The following is a 12,247-nucleotide window of genomic DNA, read 5'->3' on the forward strand; positions in this document are numbered from 1 at the left end:
CGAGTAGCCTGCTTCATTCCAAGAATCCATCTGGCATGTAAAGAACTGCTTGTCCTACATTAAACCCTGCAGAGTAAGAGCCATTTTTCATATCTCATACCCCTATTTTTGGTTTCAGATAAGACAGCTTACTGAGTTTGGGGAATGAACAAGACTTTTCAGAAACACCTAACCAAAGAACCCATTTACGATGAGCTCCGCGAAACTCAAATGGAGAAAACATGTTGAAGCCTTTTGGGAAATCAGGTTACAAGAAAGCTCAAGCGTCCACAAGCGGCTGAAATCTAGATCCCTAAATAATGTGCGGTTTTAGCTATTTGTAGACAGAGAACAATGGAAGAAAAGGCGTTATGGATATGCAAATCTGTGGCTGGGAACCCCACCATTAAATGACTCATGGTGATGGGGTAAGTTGATGAGTGAAATCTAGTCTATCCTTAAGTAAACATATCTTTGTAATAAAGAGCTCGTTTTTGCAGCTTTGGTCCATCTGGAGGCAGCTGAAAGCAAATTCTGCCAAAGGAGTAATCCCTGGATTACCAAGAATTGCAGAGTATGTGAAGTGTTGTAAGGCTTGAATTGGTCCTGGATGTCAGGCCCTTTCCCTCCTCCCCGAGACAGTTCCCTCTGACATATTTTCATTTGCTCCCCTTTCAAGAGAGTGTATGGCATTCGGATCCGCTCAAAGCAGACATCAAGCATGCGGGACAACAGGCCACCACCTTACCTGGTCACCTCTTGAGGAACAGCCCAAGGCCGGAGCGCGGGCCCAACTCGGAGCAGCGCCCTCTCTGTTACTATGGTGATCGCGGGGGGCGGGGCGGGGCCACCATCCGCAGCTTCCCCGCCTCTGCCCAGGACATTTCGAACGCTCCAATTGCGACAGCTCTTTCTTGCCTCTGTCCCGCCCCGTTCGGTTCCTAGCGTAATGCGATTGGCCTGGGACTGGCGGCCGGAACCCTGAGGGTACCACCTCCCGACGGGAAGAGCGGGAAAGTGTACCAGGCGCTGTCCAAGGCGTGAAGCTCGCGGAGCTGCCGGGAAGCACATGGGTGGCTTTGGAACGAGTTGCCCCGTGTCCCGTGCACAACTCTTCGCACTCATGACTGCTAACACTAGGGATCAGGAGCTGGGGTGTGGGTACAGCGTGTGCAGGCCGGGTGGGGGGGGGGCCCAGACCCGCGGGCGGAGGACGCATCCAGGCGTGAGGACACAGTGCCGCGCTCTCGGGCGCTGGGGATCAGAGGCCAGAGGGGCGGGCCGTAATTCGGGGGCGGCACCAGCGGCGGCGGCGGGAGGCGCAGAGCCCAATGAGCGCGCGCGCCGCCCTCGGGGGCGGAGCGTGCGGAGCGCTCCCCGCCCTCCCTCTCGCCCCTGCCCCTCCCCCCGGGCGCCGGGGCCGCAGTGAGTGAGTGGCACTGGCAGCCTGTCAATCCCTCAGCCGAACGGCCTTCGAGCCCGGTCCGCGGCGGCTGCTGGCAGGGTGCGCGGCTCCGGCAGTGGCGGCGGCGACTTCTCCCGCCCCATCAATCTGCTGTCCGCCCGGCGCGCGGCCCGCCGGGGCCCTCCATCGGGCTCCGCGCCCCGCTGCGCCGGCCCGCCTGCTCCCAAACTTTCCTCCTCCGCCCCCTTCGCTCCTCTCGGCCCGCCCGCCGGCCTCCTCCTCCTCCGCCGCCGCCTGCCGCCGCCGCTCCCTCCCCCGGGGCCGCCGGGGCTCGGATCCCGCCCGGCCGAGGCGGCGGCGGCGGCGGCGGCCGAGGGAGGGGAGTGCGCAGGCTGGCGCGGGGGGCGGCGGGCGTCCCGGCAACTCGGCCGGCGCTGAGGAGCAAGTTGCGCGGGGCCGCCCGGCGGGGCGCGCGGCGGCGAGGAGGCGGCGCGGCGGCCGCGTGAGGGCAGCGGGCGCCGCTGCCTCCGCCTCCGCCACCGCCGCGGAGCCCGGCGCTTCCGCCCGGCGCTTCTCCTGAGCTTCGGCGGGGGCGGAAGCCGGAGCCGGGCGCCCGTCCGCACCGCCTCAGCCGCGGGCCCCGCCGGCCGGGCCGCCCCCTCCCCGCTAGGGCGGGGAGCGCGCGGCCGCCTCCCCCTCCCCCTCCCCCTCTTTTCTTCTCCTCCCTCGTCGCCGCCGCCGCCGCCGCCGCCGCCGCCGCCGCCGCCTCAGCCTTCGCCTCAGCCGCCGCCGCCGCCCGCTCCCGCCCGCGCGCGGCGGGATGGACGATCAATCCAGGATGCTGCAGACTCTGGCCGGGGTGAACCTGGCCGGCCACTCGGTGCAGGGGGGCATGGCCCTGCCGCCTCCCCCGCACGGCCACGAAGGGGCGGACGGCGACGGCAGGAAGCAGGACATCGGCGACATCCTCCACCAGATCATGACCATCACCGACCAGAGCTTGGACGAGGCGCAAGCAAAGTTGGTGTCGTCTCATTAAGCATCTTTTGTGTGTGTGCGGGAGCCGGGCCCGCGGCCGAGTCGCGGCCCGGGGTGGCGCCCGGGGCAGGGGCCTCAGCCCCGGGCAGGGAACTTTCTCCGCAAATCGCCCGCCCGCCCGGGCCTCGGGGGGACTTGCCCTCACCCCTCGACGCGGGCGGGAGTCGGCAAAGTTGCTCTCGGGGCTTGGGACGGACTTGGTGCCACGCGGATTTTGTGGTTTTCTCGCCCTCCCTCGCCTGGCCCTCTGGCAGCCCGGCCCCCTCCCACGGATTCAAACCTCCCGCCTGGACCCCGTGCACGCCGCCCCAAGAGGGCCCGGGGCCGCACTTGGGGGAAGTGCAACTTTCTCCTCCGGCCGGGAGTCGCGGTGCAGGGCTCCACTGGCCGCGGGACGCCCTCGCTGTGCGGGCGGCCGCCCCAGCCGGGCGGGCGCGGGGCGATGGGCGGTTCCCTGGCGGGTCCGGGTGCGGGCGGCCAAGTTCTCGGGGAAGGGAGGGCCGCCTCGCAAACTTTGCCGAGCTGTCACCGCCCGCTGGCCGCAGTCGGCCGGGCGCCCGCGCCGCGCCCGCTCCCCCTGTGGAGGGCTGACGCGGGAGCCCCGCCGCGCCGTCCCCTCCCCCGGGTCGCCGCCGTCTGCCGGGGTATCCAGGCTCCCCGCGCGGGTTCGCGCCCTGCGGTCGCCGAGGCTGCTGCCTGCCGGGCAGATGGGTCGCGCCTCGTTCGGGCTGGAGCTTTAGCCGCCGGAGCTTGCGGGCTGTCGCTAACTAGTCAACTTGAGTTTCTGTTGACTTGCCGTGGTTCCAAGGAGCCTTCCAAAATAGAGGGCCGGAATTAAATCTTGGGTCTAACTTAAAGGAAGGCGCCATATTATTCCATAGGTGATGCTAATACCTTTGTGTTTTGCTATTTGTTTTTTAGGAAACATGCCCTGAACTGTCACAGAATGAAACCCGCGCTCTTCAGCGTCCTGTGTGAGATCAAAGAGAAAACAGGTAAGAGGCTGCGCCCCACAGTGGGCCTGGAGACCCCCGAGGTGGGGTCAGAGCTACTCCTTCCACTCTCCAGTTGAGAGCTGCTGCTTTTGGGCACCGCCATCTTTGATCATTCTCTGCTTCCCACCTCCTGGTCTTGAGAAAAAACTGCAATAAATCTGGAGTCGATTTCTCAATTCCGCTCCTGGTATAAAATGAAGTGTAGATGCGGACGGGGCTGGGTCGCTGTCCCCAGGCGGCCGCCCCTGGCTGCGGGCTGGGAGGGGGCCCAGAGCACCAGCCGCCCTCTCCCGCTCCTTTCGCCTCGTTTGTGTGTCAGTTTTTAAAAGGAGCAACGGGAGACTGGATGCCAGGGACCGAGTCCCCGGGAGAAGCATCGCCCGAACTTTGTCTTACTTAGACAGCCCTAAGCTTCAGCTCCACAAATAGAAGAATAGACTCAATTGAACGGACTCCAGTAGGATGTTTGAATTAGTGTTTTAGTTGGGAAGGCTACTTTTAAGGACCCAGAAAGGGTAATGATGTGTTTAGGCATGTTCAATGTATTACATCTATTAGTACTTTCATTAAATTTTATGCTTGAAGTCATTACACTGTAAATATGTTTAATATATTTTGTAAAGTAGAAAAAGGTTCACAGTTGCAGATTAAACAATTTTTGAAGTGTCCAAGGCAGGGAATGCAGGAGAAGACAGGTTTTGCAGAAGTGCTGAAATAAAAGCTACAAGAACACGTTAAACAAATTTCTGGCAATTCACTTCAATTTAATTTTCTTGTTAAACTTTTTAAAATTAAGGGTATTTTAGTCTTGAGGTGGTAGTAGTGACTCAAATGGAATTATAAATTTAATCTAGATGTTTTAGTTCCAATTTGGCATTATCTGCCCTGTATATGGCAAATAAGTGCATTAAACAAGCTTTACTGTTGGGGTGTGTGTGTGTGTGTGTGTGTGTGTGTGTGTGTGTGTTTGTGTTGGCTATATGGTATTATAAAGTTGCTGTTTTTTAACTTCAGGCAAAGAAGAGAAAGTTAAAAGTTCAGGATATAGCAATATCCAAATGATGCTGTTTAAAAGATTAAATGTCATTGTGTTTAAATCGAGTGTACAAATAATAGCACACAAAATATACTTGTTTGTTGGTAGGAGAGTTGCCCTCCTTTTAAACAGATTTTTCACTCTGCAATGCTATTCTGATTCTAAAAGTAATCAAGAGAAGATGATGGGTTTTTGCCACCTTTTAAAATACATGCTAAGACCAGAAAATATTGAGATCCTTAAAGATAGTTTTCCTGCTTTTCATTCACATAGTATTCATGCTTTGTAAATGTTGAGTGATACCTTTTAAGGTATATTTTACATTTTGAAAACCACAGGCATTTTAGATTCCTAACTTTTACTATGTGTTGATTTTTAGCCATCTTTTAGCAAGCAATGTGATTTAAAATGGTAGATAATTTTTATCTGACTATAAAATAAGACACCAAACATTAAATCTTGAAGATTTTTAGTTTAGAAGCCTGAAAGTGTACAATTCTCAGTAAATTATGTTGCTTAATGTCCAAGGATTTTCTTGCTATCAGGGCTCCACTTCAGTTTCTGCTGACAGCTAAGCACTGGGGTATTGACTATGTTGTGAATATTAAGATTGATTCAACTCACAGGGCATTATATTACTAGGGAGAGGGGATTGATATTCTTCCCCTATCACCCCCTTCTCGTTATTTGTGTGTGTGTATGTATGGATGTATGTATGTATGTATTTATCATTTTTTTTTTTTTGGCCTTTTTAAAGTTTTGGCCTAGCCAGCTTGAGAACCAAACCCAGCAAACTGCTTCTCTTGTTTAGACATTTAGCAGCAGGCAGAATTCAATTAGGAGGCATAAGTCCTCTAGTTGCTTATTTGCACAAGACTTAGTTACACCATTCTGAAAGGAAAGTATAGTCAGCCTCATGTCAAAGGTGAGTTACGAAAAAGAAACAAGTCTTTTCAGAGTCTGGGATTACTGGCAGAGAGAGCTTTGGTAGGGCTCTTGCTATTTAAGAAGCAAGAGGTAGCTGACAAAGGAAATTTTTGTCTTTTGAAAATTGTTTCTGAGGCTTTCAGTGATAACTTGTAAATTAGATCCTCTTTTTATGCTTTGGCCGGCATATTCAAGTTTGCACGTTATGTCTTTTGTAAAAAGCCAACAGCCAACAAAGAGTAAAGGCGGCTGTCTGGGCAGAGGCATCTTCCTGCCTGCCTCTCTAAGCTCGAGAGGGCTGGGATTTAAGTACCGAATGATTGATGGGGGTGAAGCTCTTTCTCTCCTCTCCTTTCTCCCTTACTACCCATAGCTCCACCTCACCCTCCAAAAGTAGTCTTAGAAGGAGACAGGGACGCTGGACCCAGTATCCTTGATTTGAAATAAAACATCTGTGTAGACATTAGTGTTACCAAAGCAAAGAAAGCAGGGCAGCAAATTTCAGGCCTCCCCCCTTCCTCCCCACATCTGTTCCCACAGATAGGCTTTGGAAACATCATGAACTTATAAAATAAGCATTATAGAATATATGTGTATTGCATAATGTTTTTTCTGTAGATTATTTTATTTAATCTAATGATATAGTATCCAGAGATTAATTCTGTGTAATCTGGAGAAAGTTTACCTAGTCATTTGTAACAGAAACCGGAACATTATGTGATGACTCTATTCTGCATAATGGAGGGGTAGGGGGTGGTTGTCTGGTGGGGAGGTGGGGGGGAACTGTCACTTCGGTGGATAATGTCATTTCAGTTGTGCTTCTCCTAAAATAAGACAAAATCATTTCTTTAAAAAAATTCCATGTATTTATAGATCTGCCAGTAGGTTTTGAGGTTTCTGATCAGGCAGTGAACACAGCCAGTTCTGATGCACATGAGGGATTTAGTTGGAAACATCTTTTTTCTCTCCTACCACATATGAAAAGGTATTTTTCCTTTCTGACAGATAAATGGGTAATCTACCACAATTATATTATTTTCTTGTTCAGAGGTAGGGAAAGTATACTTTTACTATGAGATGCTTGCTTTTTCTTGAAAATGTATTCTTTTGTAAAATTCATCATACAATTATTTTGGGGTAGAAACATCATCACTAGTTGAATTGTGATATTTATGCATTTTGAAAGCAACTGAAAAGTCATAGACTTTAAAATCAACATATTTGTCTATTTTAAACTAAGCAACTAGCGAGATAGTTATAGATATATGTTGAGATTTTCCTCTTAATTACTTTTTAGCCATATTTTACCATCTATCTCTTCTTAAATATTCCTGATGCTCTGAGGTCTCCTCATCTACATACTTCTTTTGGTGCATTCCCTCACATCTTTTTGGCCACCTTAATCTTGATTATTGAAGTACTTTTCTTTGTGAAAATATTCCATCCTCACAAATCTGCCTTCTTTCCCAAACCTTTAATTATGAGAGTTCAAATGAACAAAATGTTTCTTTTTGAGAAAGAAATGTATTTTTAAGAAAATTTAATGAAAATCCAACATTTTAGTATATAACTGAAGCATACTGTGAAAAAAAAATTGTACTAAAAAAAAACAACAACACAACCTTTTCCTTTCTAAATGGTAGGTTAAAATATTCTATGTTGATAGCTGCCAACCAAACTCTGATTTATTGCCACCACAAACCCTAAATAGCGTTCATTTACTAGTAATGTCTAATGGCATACATGATGGTTTGCCAGATTTGTGGCCTTTGTGAGGCTTATAAGCAGGACTGACTTGGGAAGATCATAAAACTTAATGAACTTCTCTACTGCAGGAGGTGTCCGCAGGGGAAGAGAAAGGCCTGCTTGGCTGGTTGGGCTGGTTGAAGTATTTTTTATGTTTAAGGAGAAGAAGAAAATGACTATTAAAAATGCTTTACTTTTGAAGGACCCTCCTCCCCCAGAAGGAGTCATAAGAATTTTAGATATCAAAACTGGATTTAAGAATGTAGCTTGTTATGTGAGTTTTTATATGCCTTTAGGATATGATATATATGTGATTAAACCTTTTATCTTTAGTGTTATCAGTGTGGCTAGGTTTCAAGGACAGAGCAGGGAACTCAGTGAATACCTCTCCATTTAATTCTGACCCTACAGGCTTCGAGACTTATTGGAATCTTCTTTTTTCTGTTTTCTTTTTTTTTTTAATGATTCAGTATAAAATGTGTTCATTTTTCATTGCACAGTGCCCTGTAATTCTTTAATTCCCAATGTATAAAAACCAAATATTCCATGAAGTGAAAATTTAATAGGAAAGGTGAAAACTGTTATATATGAGAATAAATGTTATTGTATATATTGCATATGTTCTTTTAAGTTACTTTTGCAGTACTTCCAATATAATTATCATTATCTGTTCCAGACTTTTAAAAGCAAATGCACTGTTCCATACATGATTCATTCTTGTATTTTAATGAACTTATTTTCCAGTTGTAAAAAACTTTTTATTATGGACAAGTGGAAACATAAAAAACATGTAGAGAGAAGAGAAACTCGAACCCCCATGAACTAATCGCCCACTTTCAGCAGTTAGCAACACTTGGCCAATCTTGTTTTCTCTGTAACTCCCACCCTTTTAGGATTATTTGGAAGCCAATTTTAATGGACTGTTAACATTTTAAATTTCATATCAATTTTTGACACGTTATGTCTTGTTTACATTGGAAATATTAAATGACTAAACAGGAAAAAAATATAAAATCAGTATATCTTAGAAATGTCATTAATTATCACTTTATCACCAATCTTTCCTTAAAGTAATTTAAGAATATTTTTATTGAATTTTATCTATTTTTATAGATTTGTATGTATAACTCACCATAGCTTTTAAGGAGGTATTGAGGGAAGATGTAAAAGACAGTTGTTTTTCTAACTTACTTTTCCTCTCTCTTCCTTTTAAGATAACACATGCGATATATTCGTAGAAAACCTAGAAAAAAAATCCAACTACCATACTGGTTTAGAACTTCATGATCAAGTATTGTATTATCTTAAAAATATGGGAATATCTTCCAACTCTTTTTTCTTCTTCCCTATAAAAATATATTGAACCTTCTTGTCAATACTAACTTGATCTGTACAAGTAATTCTCTCATGCCTTAGTTTTAGTAGAGTTCATTTTATTACAGATTTGTGTAGTTTTGGTCTTTTACTTGGGACTTTACTGTGTTACTTTATTAATTTACATAATTTTATTCCTAATCAGGAGTGTATTAATACGGTGGCAAAGGAAGCCCTGATTTTCCCCAAAGAGCATATTGTTTCATCGGCTCTCATAAAATGTATCTGTGTACATCTTTCATGCTGTGATTCTTTCCCTTTTAATTAATTTCATTTGTATTTTTAGATTTCAATTTATACATTTTGTAAAAGGCTATTTACAAGACAGATTTAAGTTTAACATTTCATTTAGATTATTTATATTTTGATACTTTATGGTGGCATTGTACAGGATGAAGTTCTGTTATATGAAGTATGGTTATATAGAATTGAAACCACATTTCATGAACCACACCCTAAATCAGTCACCACTTTATTTTATACTCATACCATTGAGGTATCTGTTCAGAATAAATACTTAAAATGTCAGCACAAACACATCAAGTTAAATAAAGATTTTAGACTCTTTTTCCTCTATTCATGTACATGTGGACATCTTTAGGTATTTATTATTTCAATATTGACACTGTGAGAATAATGTTTTATTTGTTTTCTCAGCAGGCTTGTGTTTTAGCCATTTATCAGTGTGATCAGCATGATTTAGGTAGTAACTGACTAACAAAGCTCGCACACCACCCTTTCCATGTTGACCTTTTCAAGCATTGCTCTACTTCATAGGCCATTTGAGTCTTTAAGTATGAAGAGAGTAAATAATTTACATCACTGTGTAGTGTAAGTTGGCCGAAGTTTTCCAGACCTGGCTCTCAGATTTTTTTTACAAAGTTATAGAAGCTAATTAAACAAATTGCTATCACAGCTAGGTGATAGTGTTGTTATACTTAGCACATAAATGAATAAGTAATGCTTGAACAGGTCACTGAAAAAATAAACTATCGTTTTTATGCCATCAGACACAGAACATGTTAGAAAACAAATTTCAATAATCTTCAAACTTAATTCTAATTATTGCTGTTGTAGGTAGAATAGTAACCAGAATCTCTTCTTTATTTTTTTGTAGACGTAGTCCATAAGTATAATATGTCTGTAGTTTTGACGGTAACAGTAGTTTGCTTTGGTACTAAATTTGAGTGTATGTCTAGCAAAAAATTGGTGTGATAGAACGTTTTAAGTTGAATTGGCATAGTATTTTTTTTTTTTTTTGGACTGACTATATGATAGTAGCTGATTAGGACTGAAAACAATTAAAATTAAGTATGGATAAAAATAATTGTTAAAAGTTTTGTACTTCTTTTTTTTCTTCAGTTTGCTTTAAAAATGTTACGCTATTTTGAACACTAACCCTTTTTGTGTGATCATATTAATGAGGACTTGGTATACATTGTAAGTCTTTTAAGGCTGATGATTCCTCATGATGTTTAAACCATTATTTGGGAGACTCAACATATGTTATGGCAAAATGATTTTTTTTGTGTGTTTGTTTCGTTTTATGTGATACATCAGTTTTCAAAACACATTTCTTAGGCATCAGAGTCCAGCAGGTGGCTTTTTACATTAAAAAAATTCATAAATTTTAAAATCCCATAAAATTTTATTTCAAATTCAAATTAACTAATTGAGAATGTCAACATTTCCACTGTCTCTATATTAACATTTATAATAGAACAAATGGTTGCATATAGAAATTATCTGCAACATAATCTAAATTAAGATTCTAAACAGGCATTACAGATGCTGGTAACTTTGGCAATTATCATTTTGTTTGGTGAACAGTAGTAAAACAGTGTGCGGTAAAAGTGTTTAGAGAGAGAGGATAAATAAATTGAACAGTTTTGCAATGCAAAGTGGTTTGTGGTGTTTTTGAGGATTTCTTGGCTCTCTCTTAACTGCTATTGTGAGCCTGGAGCAGATTTCCCCATTGCTAATGCCCTAGAAGTATTAATTCACTTTGATATGCTAATTAGAGGGCATTATGCAAGAAATGAGATTAAGTGGCAGCATGAAGCCATTTGCCTGTCAGTAAATTGAGAGCTTTAGCATCAGGAGGAGCTTTGTTTTTTTTTTTTTTTTTTTTTGGGGGGGGGGTTGGTTTTTTTTTTTTTTTTTTTTTAGTTTCTCTTGGTTTTGCATATAAATAAAATTGATTGAAAGGTCTAGAGAAGCTTCTAGAACATCAGTGTATTTTCTCCCCTCTTAAGATTATTGAAACGTGGTGTTACAGAATTTTTCTGAATATTAATTGACCTAATTGGAGATACAAAGAAGTGTTTATTGTACTCTCTCTATATGAAAGTATACTAAGAATTTTGTGTCATATAGTCTTTTTTCTAAAGCCTAATTTCAGCAACGTGGCTAGTAACTGTTATCACTTCTTTTCAGAGTGTAAACCTGTGTGCACGCTAGTGCAGCAGTCTTCACTAAACTGAACTTCACAAGAATCTCTCCTTTATGAGGGAAAGAAAGAATAAATAGTTGACTTGGGCTTCGGGAAACTATATTAAATGAGCATTAAGACTATGGCTTCGGTACCTAAAAGCTGAAACAGTTAGCATAAGTGGTTATGCTCTGCACTTCACACACCTGTAGCATTTACATGTCAGCATATATCTGTTGTGTAAGATCACCACATTATTTGATTTTCATGTTGGAGGTTGAGTTTTGTCCTTGATTCTGATTTTGCTGACTTTGGTGATTTAAGGCAGGCCTCCGATATTTCTGTCTGTAAAGCCACTATGTGATCTTGTGTATTTTGTTGGGAGATTCCATGAATGAATACTGTGATTGGAATGGTAGATTGCAAGAAAGACAGAACTTCTCTGGGCCTATGAAAAATTTAAGATTTCCTCCAACGTGGAACTTTTTTACCTGTTATAAACCATTGCTAGAAGTAGAATTGCAAAACTCTGCCCTGCTACCAGGGTATGGTTAGATAGGACAGAGTTTGGATAAAACATTTATATTGAGGTTTGGTTCTGGTGTCTGAATTCCACCACTGTGGCTATGACTCTAGACCCAGTAAACCATAACTTCTCTTTAGAGCCATATGGATTATTTAGTCACCACAGCTGCCGTGCATACTCACTACCAAGGCTGGCATCTCCTCGGTGTGCATGTGTGGTGCCTGTTAATGTTAATGGGAGTTAGGAATGTGCACACAGAGAGGGCAATGAGAGTCTCTCCTGAGACAAAAGTCCCGATTACATTTCTCAGTGAAGAGGACTTAGTGTACCTACATATTAGCTGCTCTTCTAAATGAAATAACTTGCTTCCTTTAAATTCTCATTCCCTTCTCACACTCCCTGAACTAGTTAAATCAATGAATCCTCATTAGTCTATGATTACTTGCAAAATTTCATTTAAAGCATAGGAAGTTATTTTTGATTGAAATGGGAACAAAAAGCTTTTGAAATTGCATATTAGTATTATTTTTTTTAAATAAAAGGTTTCTACAGGCTTTCACACATACAAAGCCTTGCATGTAGGAATTTATAGAGAAATTATTGAGAGGGACTCCTGAAATAACTTGACTGGCATTTGATGGGGGGGGCGGAATCACTACATTTAAAAATATGTATATAAGGGAAATGGAAAGCTTGTATGTGATGTTCTGTAGAAACCTTTACTATATTAGTGTCCTCAAATGAAGAAGAATTGACTTAGGTGGTGTCATAAGTTTCTCCCCCCCCCCCC

The 12,247-nt window shown here is 43.7% G+C and overlaps 1 protein-coding gene across 2 annotated transcripts in view; it reads left to right on the forward strand.

Moving 5' to 3' along the window:
• The first annotated feature begins 2,175 nt into the window (after positions 1-2,175).
• PBX3 (PBX homeobox 3) overlaps positions 2,176-12,247 on the forward strand; it is a 221,437-nt gene continuing 211,365 nt past the window's right edge. The window contains exons 1-2 of one of the 2 annotated variants that reach the window (XM_030293354.1): positions 2,176-2,404; positions 3,344-3,417. In XM_030293354.1, the coding sequence (XP_030149214.1) occupies positions 2,205-2,404; positions 3,344-3,417 (274 nt within the window). In that variant the 5' untranslated portion in view covers positions 2,176-2,204. The remainder of the gene's footprint in view (positions 2,405-3,343; positions 3,418-12,247) is intronic. The other variant, XM_030293355.1, reaches the window with a different exon arrangement.

This window comes from Lynx canadensis, chromosome D4 (assembly GCF_007474595.2).
Source record: "Lynx canadensis isolate LIC74 chromosome D4, mLynCan4.pri.v2, whole genome shotgun sequence".
NCBI classification, from domain to species: Eukaryota; Metazoa; Chordata; class Mammalia; order Carnivora; family Felidae; genus Lynx; species Lynx canadensis.